The following is a 20,489-nucleotide window of genomic DNA, read 5'->3' as shown; positions in this document are numbered from 1 at the left end:
GACACAAGATGTGTCAATTGGGTGTGCCATGATGACGTGTGCGCACTTTCTTGTTTTGGTGGAGCGAACCTGGCCTAGCCTACGCTGCAAACACGAACCAAATGATTTGAAAGATTTTGCTCAACAATTTTATCAATGTTTTTTTCCGTGTCCCGGGATGGTACAGTAAACTAAGGCTACCCGAAACTGACAAGAGAACAGCAAAGAATAAGCGAATTTACGGAAAGCAAACCTTAAAATCAAGAGGAAACAGTTGCCTGTTCCACCATTAAGCTGTTTGTATCTGGTTACTATTAATCTACTAACTATTAAGTAAGATACTATTACTGGAATTGATAAGACATCCTTAATACTACATATGTAATTTTCTGTAGCCTGGCCTGCACCTTACGTCCTTTCCTTATGTAGTCAATTCCTTTGTTTTACTTTTGCTTCACACCTGGAGTTCTGAAAGGATACTGCAGCTAATCTTTTTTGTTTTTACATTTACTAATACATTATTTAATAGGTTGGAAATCAAGGCAAGATCTGTTATGGTCACTAAAACATCACCAAAACGTTAATTAACTGTGTATGACTATGTATGTGATGAATAAACCAAACTTGTAACCTGAAACTTGAATTATCAAAACCCATAAATGTTTCTGTTTTAAATGAGAATGACAAACAGTTTAATATTTTAATATTTTTTTTATTTGCATGGTACAGTAAGTGACTGTAACAGTGTTCACATTGCAGTGAGGGTGTTAATTAAAGTGCCTTTCTTCTGTCCACCTGCTAACCCAGTCCACTAAACCTAACCCAGTCCGCTAACCCAGGCCGCTAACCCTAACCCAGTCCACTAAACCTAACCCAGGCCGCTAACCCTAACCCAGTCCGCTATCCTTAACCCAGTCCGCTAACCCTAACCCAGTCTGTCCATTCAAGCATCACAGCAACAAAGCTCGACTCAAAAGTAGTTTTAAACAAAGGGAAAGATATTCTGCAAACCTGCAGGCTGCTAACTGTAGCACTACTTACTGCATGTCTGCACAATAATCAAACATTACTACATTTATATGTGTCAAAAGTCTTTACATTTTCCTCAAGATGACATTCTCACCAGTTGTCTTATTTGTGCTTTGCTTTATTTTATTAATAGTGTTAATAGTGTTAATGGTGTTAATAGTGTTATTAGCCTATTATTGTTAACAGATGATTAAAAAAATTGTTTTGCACTGCTCATTGACATGATTGCTTTAAAACAAAGTTTCACACACACTACACACAACAAAATCACAGATACACAACACACTGATTGCACTAAGATCAAGAACCTGAACAAACACACCCACCCACAAAAAATGTGTGTGTGTGTGTGTATGTATATATGTATGTATATATATAGGCTTTATTATATATTCTATGTTCTAGCCTGTCTGAAAGAATACTTATAGAATACTTAATATAATACTTAGAAAATGTATAGTGTAACATATAGCGACAATAGTTATCTGTCTTTGGCTCTCACAAACTCATTACTTCACCATAAATACACACAGATTTACATACATTTTCTTAAAACAGGAATGAAGATAAATTACAGATGAAATTAAATAGTTACTGCATTGTTAAATTAAAACGTTTCAATTTCTGTTTGTTATTGAACATTTCAACTGAAGACATGTTTTCACCTCACAAAGGAAACATTTTTTACATGATCTACAACAAAGGAAATTTATAGAAACACAGTGCTGAGAAATGGATCCTACTGCAGCCACAGACCCAACATGTACACAGATATATACACACACCACATATTCATATACGCACCACAGGCTCTGATTGTTAGGTAGGTGGTTAAGTGGTGCAGTACACACCTCTCCCTAGGAGAGGGTGCTATCACAGGTCATGCCCAAGCCTCTCAATCTCATCGATTAGAAAGTCTATATCAGATGTGGTGGCAGCATGATTGGAGATGACCATGCGGAAGAAGTTGACTTTGTCTCCCTGTGGCTGGTAACCCACCATGGTGGTGCCAGACTCCATCATCATCGCTTTTATCTTTGGTGCCACCTAGGGGAAGGGGAGAGTATTGTTAGAATGCTGTACTGATGTACTGTTCATTGTTATATTCTTGGTCAGTAGGTGGTTAAGTACTTTGTGCAACTGTTCCCTCTTCTCCTCTCCATCTGGAATGTTCCGCAGGCTCGGTGGAATGTACCAAAAGCAGACATTAGTGTGCTGAGGCTTGGGGGGTGGGGGTGGGGGGTAGAACAGGGGGAGAGACAAAGAGAAAAAAACTGTAGTTCGATTGGCATCTTTTATGGAGTGGTACTCCTGGAGAAAAATAATATAAAAAGAAACATACAATGTACTGTATGTCAATTGTTACCTCTCCCTGAAAGACCATCTCATAGCCCTCACGGTTCTTGATTTTTTTGTAGAGGTATTCAGAGAGGTCAAGACACTTGTCAATGTGCTGCTGAAAGCCGACTGTGCCCTGTGTGAGTTACCAGACACTGCAGTCAGCAGCAGATACAGACAGCACAGCAGCACACAGCTCACATGGGGCTCACTGGGTCCGAGAAGGCACCACCCACCGCAAGCACAGGTATTACCTGCCATGTGTGCACTACTGTAACACATGTGCACTACTGTAACACATCACCAGTGTGCACTATTGTATCCCAGAGGTGGCAAGGCTAGAAACAATCATGAGAGCCCAGCATTAGATGTCTGAGCACTGTCTTTACTGTCTGAGTACTGTCTGAGCACTGTTTGAGTACTGTTTGAGTACTGTTTGAGTACTGTTTGAGCACTGTCTGAGTACTGTCTGAGTACTGTTTGAGTACTGTTTGAGCACTGTCTGAGCACTGTCGGAGTACTGTCTGAGCACTGTTTGAGTACTGTTTGAGCACTGTCTGAGCACTGTTTGAGTACTGCTTCCTGGTGTTCTTTGAAAAGGCATATTTAGATTCTCTCTTTATGCTTCAAGTCTGCATTCAACTTAAGAGACATAAAATGGCACCAAATCATCACTGATTTCAGTTACCATAAAATCATGAGTCATAAAATAATTTAGAATCAGAACTGGACATAGAATCAGATGAATGAGATGACATCCCATTAGCAGTGTGATGTGTGACCTACCTTTGCCTTCCACATAAGCCAGAATTTAAAGATGTCCACATGTCTGCCACACTGGATGGCCTTATCACCTGTGTCATACGTGACGTCGTACTGTTTGTCTGGCTGGAACAGGTATCCAGCACACATGGAGTTACAGCCTTGAAGAATGCCCTAAAGATGAGAGCAGAGCATTGTCATGGGCCGAGCATGTGTGTGTGTGTGTGTGTGTGTGTGTGTGTGTGTGTGTGTGTGTGTGTGTTTGTGTGTGAATGCATGTGTGAGTGCGAATGCATGTGTGTGTGTGAATGCATGTGTGTGAGTGTATGTGAGTGCTTTCACATGCATGTGCGTGCGTCTATGTGTGTGTGCATGTGTGTGCATGTGCATGCATGTTTGTGTTTGTGTGTGTGTGTGAGAGCTTGTTTTATTGTCTTTGATGATATAGAACACATTTATTATTATGATAAATGTGGCTTGTCTTCGGTCAGCACAAATCCAAAATATGTCCACTGAAGATAAGGTTAAGGAATGATTTAAGAGTGTGTGTGTGTGTGTGTGTGTGGGTGAGAGAGAGAGAGAGAGAGAGAGAGAGAGAGAGAGAGAGAGATGGAAAAGGAGACGGAGAGAGAAAACAATCTTAAATGATCTTTAAGTGTGTTTTTGTGTTTGTAATTCTTACCTTCTCTCTGACCAGGATGGCGGAGCACTGAAGAGGAACCCCCATCATCTTGTGTGGGTTCCATGTGACTGAGTTTGCCCTGGAAGGTAAAGCAGGTGTCAGTGCATCCTCCCCTCTGCACACTTTAGTTATTCTGGGGATTGTGGCACTTTACGGAACACTTTACCTCTCAATACCGCTTAGCTTGTGACGATGCTTCCTTGACATCAACAGGCTGCCACCCCATGCACCCTAAAGTTTTACACACACACACACACACACACACACACACACACACACACACACACACACACACACACACACACACACACACACACACACAAAACATGTCAACTACACCTTTGTGAATGTAGAATATTAATACCCTGTATTGTGTTGTCCATTACTAAATGTCCTACGTCCACATGTAGCCACATGTTGTATTTCTCGCAGATGTTGGCGATGTCATTGATGGGGTCGAACGCTCCATAGACTGTAGTACCGGCCGTCGCGTTCACAAAGAGTGGGACATAACCCTGAGAACACACACACAAAAATCAGACATATCCCTACATAACACACACAGCAATCAGACTCTAGATTGTATACACATCAGACATTACTCTGTATTACACAAACATACAACAGAATAACCTTAGATTGCCTGCACATACCAGTCAGATATAACTCTAGATTACACACACATATCAATCAAATATAACCTTAGATTCTGCACACAATGATCAGACATGATCTTAGATCACACACACAACAATCAGACATGACCGTATATTACACACAACAATCAGACATGACCGTAGATCACACATGCCCAACAGTTAGAGATAACCCCAGTTTTCACATATCTCTAGATTACAATCAAAGAATAACCAGACCTCACCTTATATTACATATGAAACAGTCAGACATAATCCTAGATTACACATGTAACAAACAGACATAACCCTAGATTATGCACAAATCAGATATATCCCTAATTACCCCCACACATCAAATGTAACCCTAGTAACCCACACACACAAACATCAGGCATAACTGCAGATTAACCACACAAAAAAATCAGACAACCCTAGATTATAACATTCAAATATTGCTTGATGCAGCTGCTCAGAAAGGATCTTGACCAAGTGAAAGGAGTATTTATTATTTCTTAGGGTTGTAAATGACAATAGGCTTCTAAACTCCAGTCTCTCTCAGTGGAAGAGTGACTCTGAAAGCTAAACTGCTCACCCATGAGTTCAACTAGAGCGGAGATGCGCACAGCTCTAGAACAGATGTTGTTATAATGGACAATCTAAGTGAGCATGATCACAACTCACCTTCTGTTTGGCTGCAATGACCTTTGCCTCCAGGTCAGCAGGAATGACCCGACCCCTGAAAAATGGCCCAGTGGATCAGGACAGCCAGACGTACAGGGGATTTCAGCAACAGAAACAGAGTTGAATTAGTCTAACAGAGTTCAGTTAGTGCATGTATAATAGAGAGTTGAGTTGGTGTATGTATAACAGAGTTGAGTTAGTGTAGGTTTAACAGAGTTGTTAGTGTATTTCCGACAGAGTTGAGTTAGTGTATGTCTGACAGAGAGTTGAGTTAGTGTATGTATAACAGAGTTGTTAGTGTGTTTCCATCAAAGTTGAATTAGTGTATATATATAACAGAGAGTTGAGTTAGTGTATGTATAAAATAGTGGAGTTAGCATATGTCTAACAGAGAGTTGAGTTAGTGTATGTCTAACAGACTTGAGTTAGTGTATCTCTAATAGAGTTGAGTTAGTGCGTTTCCAACAAAGTTGAGTTAGTGTATATATAACAAAAAGTTGAGTTAGTGTGTTTCTAGCAGAGTTGAGTTAGGGTATGTTTAACAGAGCTGAGTTACTTTATGTCTAACAGAGTTGAGTTAGTGTGTTTCCATCAAAGTTGAATTAGTGTGTATATAACAGAGTTGAGTTAGTATGTTTCTAACAGATTTGAGATATTGTATGTCTATCAGAGTAGAGTTAGGGTATGTCAACCAGAGTTGAGTTAGTGTATGTCTAACAGAGTTGAGTTAGTGTGATTCCAACAGAGTTGAGTTAATGTATGTATAACAGAGTTAAGTTAGTATTTTTATAACAGAGTACAGTTAGTGTATGTATAACAAAGTTGAGTTAGTGTGTTTCCAACAGAGTTGAGTTAGTGTATATCTAACAGAGTTGTTAGTGTATGTCTAACAGAGTTGACTTAGTATGTGTCTAACATAGTTGAGATAGTGTATGTCTAAGAGAGTCGATTTAGTTTATGTCTAACAGTGTTGAATGTGTATGTCTAACAGAGTTGACTTAGTATGTGTCTAACATAGTTGAGATAGTGTATGTCTAAGAGAGTCGATTTAGTGTATGTCTAACAGTGTTGAATTAGTGTATGTCTAACAGAGTTGCGTTAGTGTATGTCTAACAGAGAGTTGAGTTATTGTGTTTCTAACAGAGTTCAGTTAGTGTATGTCTAACAGAGTTGATTTAGTCTATGTATAACAGTAGAGTTAGTGCATTTTCCAGCTGTTTGTAACAATGTAAAGCTAAAATCCCTATATTCCTAAAATCACTAAATCCTGTAAGAGACACAGACATTGGACCTACTGCATGTGATCCTGTACAGACACTGAGTTTTGGGTTTTGGGTTCCAGTGTCAGTTACCTCTCATCTGTGCTGAGAAGAATCACGTTTTCCTTCCCAAACCCTAGTGCTGCTCCTGCTTTCATGATCGAATAGTGACTCTAAAACAGCAGCAAAAGGATGAAACCACCATCAGAGATTAATGACAACAATGCATAACACTCAGAACAAAGATTAGAAAGAGCAGGAAGATGAACTGTTGGGTTTTTAGCTGAATGAGCTGTGCAATAATGAGACAACAGGCTGTTCTTACATTTTCTGACGTAAACAGCACGAGACGTGGTGCAGCACACATGCCTTTGGTTTTGATCTCAGGGAAATACTTATATCTGGCAATCATCACACTGTACATGTTGGATATGGCACCACCTGGATATAGAAAAGCAAGTCAGCACTCACATATAGAGCAAATGCTGAGCTTTATCAAATACTATCTATGTGTTAATCACATACTGAATATGTGTGAGTGAATCTCATTCAGATTATTTGTGAGTTAATCTCCTCATACTGATTATGTGTGAATCTCATTCTGATTAATTGTGTTAATCTTCTCATTCTGATTATGTGACTTAATCTCCTCATACTGGGTTTAGTTCCTGTGCTAATGCTGTGATAACGTAATAAAATATTGTAATAAAATACATCATAACAACCATTTAGGGTTTTAGGAACATTTCACTGCGTGTTGTACTGTGTATGACTATGTATGTGACAAATAAACCAAACTTGAAACTTGAAACTTGAACATCTTTGGGTTTAAGCTTAATGTGCCAGACATGTGGGGTTACTTGGGCTTCATGTGCCTGACAGGTGGTGTTACCTGGGCTCCATGTGCCAGACAGGTGGGGTTACTTGGGCTTCATGTGCCAGACAGGTGGGGTTACCTGGGCTTAATGTGCCAGACATGTGGGGTTACCTAGGCTCTAAGTGCCAGACAGGTGGGTTTACCTAGGCTCCATGTGCCAGACAGGTGGTGTTAACTGGGCTCCATGTGCCAGACAGGTGGTGTTAACTGGGCTCCATGTGCCAGACATGTGCCAGACAGGTGGGGTTACCTAGGCTCCATGTGCCAGGCAGGTGGTGTTACCTGGGGAGAAAAGCCCATCCCCTTCTCCATTAGGCCAGCCAATAATCTCCCTCATTTTCTTCAGTGTAAGCTGCTCCATCAGCACAAACACAGGTGCGATCTCATAGGTGAACCTGCAGAGAGGGTTAGAGGTTCAGGTGAACCTGCTGGGATATGGGGAGAGGGGATGTGGGAAAAGTCAGTCTGATTCTAGTGGCAATTAGATATCAGCAAAATGTTTGACTGGCTGCAGTAAATACCCCTTAAGACACCGCTGTGATTATTTGTTTCAGCAGGAAAAACACTCATATTAAATAATAAAATTCATATAGAAGAAAAAATACACCCATATGGGAGGAAAAACACGCATATAGAAGAAAAGACACCAATATAGAAGAAAACACACCAATATAGAAGAAAAAACATCCATATAAAAGAAAAGAAACACCCATATAGCACAAAAAACACTGAAATAGAAGAAAAATACCCATATGGAATGAGAAAAAAAATAAATATAGTAGAAAAAACACCCATATAGAAGAAAAAACACCCATGTAGAAGAACAAACACTCATATAGAAGGAAAGAAACACCCATGTAGAAGAAAAAACACCCATATATAAGAATGATTCTAGTCCACTGGGGCAGAATATTTCCTGAGATACAAAGCAAACCAATCACAGGATTATTAGGAATGATAATGAATGGACTCAATCAGCAATCCCAATAACAGACTTTCCCTAACAGATATCATCATTACCAGAAGCTGGCTGTGTTCAGCTCATTTCTGCCTGTGTAGGAACAAGCAGCCTCCACAGCCCACGCGCAGCAGTCTGATCCAGCCAAGATCAATTCTGCTCCGTTACGCTTTTCTGAATGTTGCTAATTAAAGGAGGGCTGTGATGGGGCAGATAAGCACTCATTTCACACAGGCGCTTTAATGAAGGAGCCTGATGGAGTGATGAGTATCTGTCAGTCTAAATAGAGGAATTCAGCCTGTCAGGACACAGCCATGGTGCTGGCTTAGAGCAGCTGCTCGGGGAGATAAGCACCTGAGCCACCCGATTCTTTCTCTAAAGCCATCAACCCACGGGCACGTGGAAATGTCTGTGGAAAACGATGCATGCGTGTGTGTGCCCGAGTGTGTATCCATTTGTGTGTGTGTGTTGCACCACAAGAAGAACAAAGAACCCCCTCAGACCACGGCACACATCTTGTGAACTCCAGGCTTACACACCCCCCCCCCCCCCCCCCACACACACACACATGACAGAATAAAAGAACATCATCAATAAAATTCAGAGAATTTTTCTGAGGCCCTAATAACAAGAATTATGCTTACAATGCCGTGTACATAGCAAAGGCCAGGAAATATCAGCCTGGTTTCATGAAAAATGAATTATTACAAATGTGTTATAGAAAGTCAGTACACAGCTATAGATCATCTAAATCTTTGGATTCCAAATAATTTTTAATTTCATACATATTCATTCATGCTAATCCTTATAAATGTGTGACTGAGAAATCCTACAGTAAATGTTTATAAAGCCAGTAAGAAATCTGGAAATATGTAAAAATTCCTCTGGTGTGTCACTTATCTCTGTAAGCTTATTGAGTATGATGATTTTATGTTTATATTTTAAATTTGTTTATAGTTTTTGCTGCAGTGTTTTTATTTGTTTTGTGTGTGTGTGCGCATTTTCCCACAGTAGTAGTCAATAATTTCTGACTATTTCTCATTAGTTACCACAAATGATGATAACACAATCAACAACAGTTTGTGTGTGATCATAACACAACAACATTTTGTGTGTGTTTGTGTGTGTATGTGTGTGTATGTGCATGTGACGAAAAGAGAGACAGCTGTAAAGAAAGAGAGAGACAGAAAGAGAGTATGTGTGTGTGTGTGTGTGTGTGTGTAAGGGGGAGGGAGTTGTCTTAGATTGAATAACTCTGGGAGCCAATGATGCTCGAAAATCACACATAATGGAGTGGTGAGGGGTGAGCGGTGAGAGATAAGGGGTGAGCAGTGAGGGGTAAGAGGTGAGGGGTAAGACGTGAGGGGTGAGGAGTGAGGGGTGAGCAGTGAGGGGTAAGAGGTGAGGGGTAAGAGGTGAGGGGTGATGGGTGAATACTCCAATAAAGGACATCAGAGTGTGTCTCACCAGAAACAGCAGAGTGACACCTCCCTCTTGGTTTAATTCCCCCCCCCCTCCAGATTTGGCCCCGTGTGTGTGTGTGTGTGTGTGTGTGTGCGTGTGTGTGTGTGTGTGTGTGTGTGTGTATGTGTAACTCATCTACAATGTTAGAACTTTAGAACCCCATGGAATTAATGTTATGAGTTAAACATCTACTGTTTCATATATAAACTGGCTCCTCCTACTACTAATTCAGAAGCACTTTGCTTGCACAACTGATGAAGGAACTCTGTCCCAAATGTCCTTGTGTACGTCACTACAATTTTGAATATCTATGTATCAATCTATCTATCTATCTACAGCTGATAACAAAAAAACAGGCATACTGTACACAGGTATGTTAAGTTCTATAACTTCAATTTTTTACAATTGAGAAAATACTCTCTCTGTGTGTATGTGTGTGTGTGTGTGTGTGTGTGTGTGTGTGTGTGTGTGTGTGTGTGGTGTATAACATGCAGGGATTCATTTGTGTGTGTGTGTGTATGTATTAGGCAAAGTAATTCCCCAGTGCCACCAGCCGTTGTTCCCATAATGGAAGTTTAACAAGAATTTCCTCATCATAAGTGACTCCTATTATGGAGTCCTGTGTTTATATGAAGGAGGGTGGCTTTAATGAAGTGCTGTGTCCTGTGGGAGCACAGCTGGGGTTGCTGTCCTGCTCTGTGATTGGCAGGGCTCAGCTGGCACCAGGACCAGCAGCCGTTAGCAAGGCTCAATCAATGGCCCGTTAACTAGAGCTGGGACGAGTCCACCAGAGCTGAAGTGCTTTACAGAGAAGAGGAAACTACTCAGGCTCATTAGACTGGGCTAATATTAGAACACAGTGTGTGTGTGTGTGTGTGTGTGTGTGTGTGTGTGAATGATTGATGTGTGCAGAAAGAGAGACCTAGATAGTAATAACTTGTTAAAAACCTCAAGAAATAGCAGATATGATTTAGAACATGGCAATAATAGTCTTCATTTCCAGTATCTATAATAAGCACCTGTGTTCCTTATCCTGCCATTTCAAAGTCAGACAGACATGCTCCTGTGCAGATGAGGTAATAGCTTGTGTGCGTGTTATCATGCAGTGCTGTTATAAAATGTGTACTGATCAATATGCAATCTAACCCAAAGCCTCTGGGCCATGGGTAGAGCCTGTGTTATCAGAACACTATTACGTAGTTCAGAGATATCACTCGATACAGCACTAACAAAACCAGCACCTCCAGCCATACAGCCAAAACAAACGCTTTATATACTTTCCTACTATTGGAAAACTTCACACACACACACACACACACACACACACACACACACACACAGTGAAGACCTTGGGGGTTGGGGGGGGGGGGGGCTCACATGCTGTAGGACTTACATGTTGGTATTAGCAGTAGATGTGAGCCATTCTCCTGCCAGGCCAATGATGTCCAGCCCTGTAGAGAGCTGGTTGAAAAATCTGGGATGTCCTGAAAGGAGAGCAGACAAGAGGACTGGGTTAAAGAGGACAGAGTTAAAGAGGACAGAGTTAAAGAGGACAGATTTAAAGAGAACTGGGTTAAAGAGGACAGAGTTAAAGAGGACAGAGTTAAAGAGGACTGGGTTAAAGAGGACTGGGTTAAAGAGGACAGAGTTAAAGAGGACAGAGTTAAAGAGGACTGGGTTAAAGAGGACAGAGTTAAAGAGGACAGAGTTAAAGAGGACTGAGCCTCTGGCGTCAGCTGTTTTCAACACAACACACGGCTCTTTAATGATTAACACAGTGACAAACATCAGTAAGTAATATAAATGCAAATATAGTTCATCTACAAATTCATGGATATTTACATAATTCCTGAGAAAAAAACTGAGAACACCTCATTAGGCAGATATGTCAAAGCTGTAATGTATTTAAATTTTATATATATATATATATATATATATATATATATATATATATATATATATATATATATATATATATATATTGTGTCACGGTTAGTCCCTCCAAGTTTCCGTGTTCCATGTTTCCCTGTCTTGTGTATTTTAGCTCCAGTCCGTAGTTTAGTTTTCTCCGCCCCTCGTTTGATTTTCCACACCTGTCCCATGTTTCTACTCTTGTTAAGTTCATGTATTTAAACCCTGTCGTGTTCGCTGTCTTGGCTGTTCATTGCATTTATGTGTTAGGTTCATTGTGTTTGATTGGTTCAATGTCTAAATGTTTTTGAAAGCCCGTCTCTGTATCCCTGTAAGATTGTACTCCATGTATCCTAGCCTTCGTGTTTCTTAGCCCCTGAGTGTTTTCTAGTCTTTGTTATAGCCTGCTTCCATTTTTTGCCTTTGTGTGCTTTTGCTTTGTGTTTCCTATCTTTCGTTTATCCATGCTCTTGTTTTGTTTATCATGTATCCCCGTAATCTCTATGTTGGCTCTATGACCCTGGACTGTTATACCGACTCTGATTTTGGATTTACTCCTAATAAATCTCGCTATTCTCCGCACATGCGTCCGCCTCCTTACCGCTAACCGTTACATTTACACTCTCTCTCTCTCTCTCTCTCTCTCTCTCTCTCTCTCTCTCTCTCTCTCTATATATATATATATATATATATATATATATATATATATATAATGTCTAAAACTGGGATACAAAACAGGAATTGAGTTAAATTTACCAAATAGATAGATACATACCTATATATGTACACACACACACACACACACACACACACATAGCTTGAACGCATGTAATGATATAATCATATTTATCAGCAGTGACGGCTTGTAACACTGCAGTGCTTTAGCCTCTCAGCCTGAAAACAGAGACCCGTCTCCCCGCATATCGCTGTTACAGGCCCAGACGTCCTAACTGCCTTGTTTTTATTTGAAAAGCCTTTAGCGACCCCTTTTCTACTACATCAGACAGCGTTTGGGAACGCACACTATTTTGCACAGTTCCTGGAAAACAGACCACGTTACTAAACCTTGTGATACACCCACACCACCTAGAAAAACAGGTGCCAATTCAACACTGAGGTTTCATTTGTGTGTGTGACATTTTCTCAACTTGGTCATTTTAAATATGATTTATTTTGTATCTTTATCGTTAATGCGGTTTACAAGCACGCACGCGGCACACTATCGAGAGGACAAAGTACAGACACGCACAACTGCCCACCTTTAATCACGCGATCTAGCTCCAGTCACTAATATAGTGTGTGTATGACACATTTCAGTGCAGTGTTGGGATGTGTGATGACCTCCTACCTGTCCGCACTCCGTACTTCAGAGTGTCTCGGCAGTCCACGAGAATCTGCTCGAGGGACTCAGGCTGATCCGAGAGCTCGAGGTTGAAGCCCTCGAGTCCCTCCAGCAGCTGGTGTGGGTGATGGAAGTCCAACACTTTGGTCGATCTATCGAATGACTTGCGAACATAATTTGTCAGAATGTCCACGACTTCCAGGAGAAACTGCATAGTTGGTTCTTCGCCATTTTTCGCGGGAAGTAAATCTGGAAATAATACGTACATTAACAATATGTTCACATTATCGACATTATTAGGAATATTCCAAGCAGATAAATCTATGGAGTAAATATTTGATTTTGCATAACAAATATGCAAATAACAAATTCCTGATACTAATCTCAGTTACTTTTATTTATTTATTTATTCTAATTTTTTAAAAATGTATTTCTTTAATAACTGTTATCTTCATAATACGCAACAGTGACTGTAGCAGGGAATACACACGCGCGCGGGTTGCCTGCTGACGTTGGTGTTTATATGAATAAATCATAAATCACCGTATAAAGACGAAATGTGTGTTTTACAAATCAAGTGTAAACCCTAGCGAGATTGACCCTAATAGCCAGAAACTTTCTAAGCCTAACCTTGAAGGTTTAATTATTTAAGACCTTGACAAAATCTGAATATCAAAAAGCATCAGAATGGAGAATCATCAGGACTCACCTCGAGCGAACAGGTTGGAGAAGTCCGTGTCCGGACGCCTGCAGCGCGGGGCGCGCTCACCGTGGTCCCACGAGAGTTGGTTCTTCTGGGGCTCCTTTAAAGGACCAATGATATTTCTCTCATCCAAGCTGTTGTTCTTCTGCAAGAAACCTGTTTTATTACACGGGGAAGAGGACAAAGAATGAAACGGACAGCTGGCACTAGCGAACATGTCTTCTACGTTATTTTAGGGTGTTTCCAGATAAAACATAGTTTGCTAATTTCCACGGTGAGCTGCCCGGCACATGCTTAACTTTGGATGTCTAACAACGTGTCGGATTGACAGATATGTGGCCGTTAGTGCTCATTCTGTCACTGGTCAGTGCTGTTTAAGGGCGGGATTCGCTGTCCAGGGGATCGCGTAACGAAAACGCTCAGCGCTACCCGAGGTCATCCCCGCACGCACACAACTCCGCCTGGGTGGGCAAACTGCCCCCTCACACACGACCACGTCACTGCGCGGAGACTTGAAGACTGCGAGCCGTGACAGTGATCCATCAGTGATATATTAGTGCAAAAACTTGCATGAACGGTAGAAGGAATTGCCACACATTACCCACAGTGTCCAGGATATTACAGACATTACTCTGGATGTCACTCCAAACAAGCATGACATACGACATAGATAAAATATTTCATTTTTATTTATTGTTTTGCACTGCAATCGGTAAGGCGTTAAAAGAATGAATATCATTGAAAAATCGCGACTTTGGATCAGAACATGGAATGATCATTGAAAGGGGCCTAAATTGTTTGGTGTTCGGATTTCCAGTGGACACGGGCCACCTCTCTTGGATATCTGATTTATCGGATTTCCAGTGGACACGGGCCACCTCTCTTGAATATCTGATTTATCGCACAAAGCAGACGCCCCGCGAGCTGATTTTGAAAGCCCCCCCCCCACCTTTCAGATTCAGGCGCGGCTCTGATAAGACGTAATGACGGTTCAATGCTGTAAATCTTTGGTGATGACCAGAAGCTCAATGCACGATTTTATTACTGTTAACAATATAGATTTCTCTGTGTTCTCACGCAAGGTCGGCAATAGGTTAGCAGCCAAACAGCTCAGTGCTCATGCCCTCCCTTGATGCACTGCTGTAGAATTATTTTCGTTTGATAAAAGATATACAGACCAAGATTAGAACCGAATATTTAAGTTGTTGTTTATGTGGTCATTGAGATTCAATATCTACTGTTAATCAGATTTCGTTTTAAAACGACAAATGATCTTTATTTGAAGTTATGCGGAAACCTTTAATATAACGGAATCTTTTCTCTTTTTAAATGCGAGGTCGGGGGCGTATTGCAGGAGGCTACTCATGCTGTTTTGGCGATTAGGATAAAATTTGATAATGAATAACTTATCGGTGTTTAGTGATTTAAAATCGTTATTTATGTTTTATACATACATACATACATACATACATACATACATACATATATATATATATATATATATATATATATATATATATATATATATATATATATATATATATATATATATATATATATATATATATATATATATATATATATGATATATGATATAATGTAAGTAGGCTACATTAGTTTAATTATAGTAAAATAAAAACCAAATAAAAATTTGGCTGACTGACAAAGTGTTAAGATATGTATTATTTATTTTCGCAATTTGGGAATTAAACAGAGGAACTCTCCACTCGTTACATTACGCCCTAACCCTAAATATCATTGAAGGATATTGTTTACTTTTGGGCAGCATCTGCTTTATGTCTCCAAACAAATAGAGTCATGCAGCCACATCCTCAACCCTACGTCATCAACTTCGAATCGTTTTCACCTCAGTCTTACTATGAGAGAGAGAGAGAGAGAGAGAGAGAGAGAGAGACATAAAGAGAGAAAGAAAGTAATAAGAGAGAGAGAGAGAGACAAAGAGAGAAAGAAAGAAAGTAATAAAGAGAGAGAGAGAGAGAGAGAGAGAGAGAGAGAGAATATAGATCCTATATATAGGCCTATGCTTAACTATAAAATTGGATAATACAGGTAATTGTGGTGCCTAATACCTCTGACTAAGGCTGGAAAACAGACAGATGCGCCATTCTTTCCCCGAACAGCCTGCGGTAAACTCTCTTTACCCGGAGCTTCCGAACTTCGTGTTCGTTTTGTCCGGTAAGGAAATGCCATCTCCGGGGGACGCAGGGAAACATGGAGCATTACAAAGCGCTACAAAAGCCGAGTCCCTTGTTCGGCCTGCGGGCTACATTACTGACCTTTTTCCAGCGATGGGAATGCGCAGTGACAGTGCGCTTTCCTTTGTGTTTATAAACGGCAAATGCCTTCGCACGCGCAGAAGAATAAAGAGCAAGGGACAGACAGTGAACGTGGCTACCGAGACACGAAGTGACCCTGCAGCCATGCGAGCGTTCGGGAGCCGAATTGAGGTTGAAGTCATGGTGACGTTTGGACACCCTTTTGGCCTGCTGTGCGTTAAAACGACAGTGTGAGGACATTGCTATAACTTACCGCAAATCTTCATTCCCAGTTTCCTCGTGCAGCCATGTGCAACTCCGTACCACGCGTCACAGGCTAAAACGAGACGTTTGGGAGAGCTGTTCAATTTCCGACATTTTATATTTATTTCGTGGTAAGAATGGATCTGAAAAAGCGCGAAATGGAGCGCCACGCGCTGAGACGCGCGAGCAGAGATTGAATTCACAGCTTGCATATTTGGGCATTTCTTTCCCGAGTGTGTGCTTCTTTTTTATTTTTGGGGCAGTTTTAAATCACTGTATTTCATTCAGCAATCAATAGAGGTCACCAGAAAAGCAGGCGGCTAATAAATGGGGCACACAGCCGGTAAAGAAGCGGTTTAAAATAACCGGGCATGAAATGAGGTCAGGAGCGCGCTCAGAAATTAATTGGGTGAAACGCTGTGTTTGGTGCCGACCTGCATGGCTGGCCGTCGCGCGGCACCCACAGAAATATACAATATGTACACACACACACACACACACACACACACACTCTCTCTCTCTCTCTCTCTCTCTCTCTCTCTCTCTCTCTCTCTATATATATATATATATATATGCAGTACATATTGTATATATATACAATATATAATAAATAATATGATAATAATAAATATACAATATGTACTGCATAAATGGAGTCCTACATCATTATATCAGTAACATATACGCGCATCTTTCAAACAGATTAATGAAATGAATACACAATGGAAACTAGCCTAGCAAAACTGAAAGGAACTGTATTACCCTACACAAGTACTGAAGCAATCCCAGGAATTTAAAAAATGTTCTTTATTATTTCTTAGTAGCCTACGTATTTTGAACAGTTAAACAATCTATGTCTAAGCGTAGGTTGGAGTGGAATTGGGTTTAGAGAAGTTAAGAATGAGAAAGCAAAAGTAATAATACATTTCTGTTGTCCATTTGGGACTAATATTTGTGGAAGACAGAATGGGCAACTGGAGGCGGCTCGCGCAGCCTCGTGGCGCATAAGTGACAACGCGATTCCCCTCAGGTCAGTGAGCGCGAGATGGAGCTTGGCAGAAAGATAATGGTAAAACACGAGCTAGGCCTCCACAGCACACACACACACACGCAGCCCCTCCCCTCCCCCGCACACACACACGCACACGCACACACACACACCCACTCACACACACCTTTTCATGCCTTTCAAATGAAAATTACATTAAATTGGCCAATTATATTGACCCTAAAACCTAAAAGAGTGGCACTTCTGTTTCTAAGCAACACCGTCATGTTTCTTGAAGGTTTATTTTAAACAGAAATATACATTTCCAAAAGCTAAGAGGAAAACACTAATATTTAGAATGATCTAGTATCTAAAGATGTGAGCTCCCGCGCTTTTGAGAAACAAGTGAAATCCATTTTGAAAGTAAGCTCACAAAAAATAGGGGCGAATGATTCCAGCTGCGATGGCGGGTAATTTCGGTAATTAAGCTTTCGAAACCGCTCTTCTCACAATAGATAATAGCACCTCGATGCTGCGAGTGACATCATCATAAAATTGATCGACCTGCAAGAGCCATTATTAGCCAACCTGCAGTTCTGAATTAGTGTCGTTCAATGAGTCAGAAAAAAAAACACTGAATCAGTCTTATGTGAGTTAAAATAGTAATAATAATAACAATAAAATAATAATAATAATAATAATAATAATACTAACAACAATAGTTATTATTATTATTATTATTATTATTATTATTATTATTATTATTATTATTATTATTAGAAGAAGAAGAATCATAATCTTCACACGGGCAAAAACCGCTCTTTTAAATAACCTAAAAATCTTCTAAGTGTGTTTATTATTGTTACTGTTGCTGCTCCGTATTTCCTGTTTTAGCAAATGTAATGAATCTGTCAACTGATGCCCATTTGTTCTTTTTCCCGACATGAATCGTGCAGACCGATTTGTCTCCAGCCGTTACTGCAGGTGTGTGCTGTAAACTAACTGGTGGTGTGCAGACTAATAGACATTTCATACGGCGCTGATTTTTTAAGGCATTGATGAATGTCGCCGCCTCACAGGATAAACAAGCCATGCAGAGAAAAATGCTTGATCTGGGAGAGACGTACTTGAGGCGGATGGTCGTAAATTAGCCGTGTTCGAATCCACGTCACCGGCTGAGGAGGACGTAGAAGCCGCCATCAGTGCAGACGGACCCGGACAGTGAAGCTTCAGGACACTGAACGAAACAATGAAAGGAGAGAGAATGAAAGCAAAGAAATGGCCCGAAATGGGCTGCAAAATAAAACCACCATGGGTGTATGTCCAGTGGGTTGAACTGTATTTGATGCTCATCGCACGGGTCTGTAAGTTTTCAGGTGTGAGCATAATTGCGGATATAGGTTTCCAGTGTAAGGTGGGCCAGAGAGCGCGATAAATCAGTATCCGTCGAATGAAAAATTTGTCTCGCGCTCTGCACAGTGTGTGCTCGCTGATCAAATCAGGTGCATTCAATAGTACCACATCAAACAGAATGGGATCAACAATAGTTTAAACCACAGCCAAACCACTTCAAATAGCCCATATAAAAGGCGATTCGGTTTGACCAATATAATGATTTCAATAATAAGTTACAAAGACAACTCAGCAGAAAACGTGGACAACAGCCAGACGGCGATATAGCTAATATGGATTTGACTTTTCCTCCTGGAAACCTGGACACAGCCCCAAGCGCCAGACCGTTACATCTGTTTTCATCGCCCCGGGAGCTTAAAACAGATAACCATACGTCCATAAGTCTTAAACTTACGAAGTAACAATGTATTTAATCCTTTCCCTTTCCATCGCATAAAATAAAACCGTGATTAACACAGTTTTTACTCTTCGTAGCGAAAGTATATCTGATGCTTGTTTTAACTTTTTAAAAGAATGCTTGCGAAATAGTATATCGATTCATCAGTTAATATGATCGTTAAATGATCATAATCAGTCTCTGTAAAAGTGACACACGACTAACCAATAAACGTTACCAAACGTTTACATTTTCCAAATTTAATTTGGAAAAAAAAATCCCATGTTTCACTGACCAGTTTCGAGCATCAAACCTACAAAATTACAGATTCACATATACATTCACCAGGATGTCGCTTTACATGTATGGATATACTGCCCTAATAGGTTATATATTCAAGTAGTTCTATCAATAGTTTGCGTATATAGATAGGAATAAGGAATAATTAACCTGAATGCCAATTTCAGTGAGTTCTTTGAGAGAAATACGAAAGCGCAAATGATCTTACCGTGTCCGCAGTTACAGGTGTGCCGCACCACCACTCGCGCTCTGTACAGTCCAGACGGAGTGCGCGTGTTCTGTGGCCTTTACCACCTTATTCAGTTCTGAAACGCTTCAAAGCGACAACACAATGTGCCTAGAGAGCAGAAAGCAGCGTATAGTCTAAGCGCTGAGTCCAGTACCCGTTAGGTGCGCACTTACATATGAGTCACCCCGAATTTGCACTGACGGAACAAAATGCACTCGTGCTGTGGGCTGACAGCAACTCCCACGCGGGGAGATCGCATGTTCTTACACTGTGAGCGTCACTTCGGCTTCTTTGCTTCTTTGTAATTGCCTCTTTGGCTTTACAAAGGAATGCAAACACACACACACACCCCATCCTACTTTAGAAGTTTCACCTTTAAAGACATCCATCACCAGAGAGGGAGAGAGGTCGATGGAGTGATACCCCCAATGACAACGAAAAGACGTCTTCTTTTTTTTTAGCGTTTCCGATCTTTTTTCCTTATATTTTCTCAGCGTTTGAGATCTTTTTTCCTTTTTTCCTTTTCCAGCCAACACTGAAATCGTGCATGACCAAAGCTCTATTTGGCAATACACTCGGGTCTCCAAATCCTACCAACCTTGAACCCCAAATATCTAATCGTTATCAATTTCGCCGCTTAACGTCTGGTAGCTTATTTTAACACAGTTACCACAAGGTGGCGACAGAGATTTAAAACTACATGTACATGGCGCTAATTCTAGCCTACGATACCAGAAAATGAGTTTAAATATAACGGGAGCCATGCTAAGGGATTGTCATTAACGATCCGGTCATTTATAAAGCTTAACTGAATATGTAAGGAGTGTGTAAAGAAGCACCCGCCCTCATCTGAGTTGTTTAACAAATATGTTAGGCTATACAAATGTTTAAGGTTTCAAACAGCAGTGTGTAATAACCAAGAACAGAAGCAGTGACAGCCTGACCAGTGTCCAGGGCTGACCACACCTGTGTCACTTTTTAAAGTCATTGGATTGTTTGTGTGGCCTCTGTCACGAGTCT

General features: G+C 40.6%; 1 protein-coding gene across 1 annotated transcript; it reads right to left on the bottom strand.

The window, feature by feature from the left end:
• Positions 1–48: 48 nt before the first annotated feature.
• gad1b (glutamate decarboxylase 1b) lies at positions 49–20,102 on the bottom strand. The gene is made up of 18 exons (XM_035524719.1): positions 19,843–20,102; positions 19,449–19,577; positions 18,279–18,388; positions 16,174–16,236; positions 13,630–13,779; positions 12,927–13,169; positions 11,061–11,151; positions 7,528–7,640; positions 6,694–6,809; positions 6,462–6,541; positions 5,110–5,164; positions 4,189–4,305; positions 3,957–4,021; positions 3,791–3,869; positions 3,133–3,282; positions 2,375–2,482; positions 2,140–2,229; positions 49–2,055 (listed from the first exon to the last, which is right to left on the bottom strand). Exons 3-18 carry the CDS (start codon positions 18,349–18,351, stop codon positions 1,882–1,884), a joined length of 1,767 nt encoding a protein of 588 aa, XP_035380612.1. The 5' UTR covers positions 18,352–18,388; positions 19,449–19,577; positions 19,843–20,102; the 3' UTR covers positions 49–1,881.
• Between the last annotated feature and the right edge of the window lie 387 nt (positions 20,103–20,489).

The sequence above is a fragment of the Electrophorus electricus genome, chromosome 3 (assembly GCF_013358815.1).
Source record: "Electrophorus electricus isolate fEleEle1 chromosome 3, fEleEle1.pri, whole genome shotgun sequence".
NCBI lineage: Eukaryota > Metazoa > Chordata > Actinopteri > Gymnotiformes > Gymnotidae > Electrophorus > Electrophorus electricus.
The sequence above is the reverse complement of the archived record's forward strand: the minus strand, read 5'-3'. Positions and strand labels throughout refer to the sequence as shown.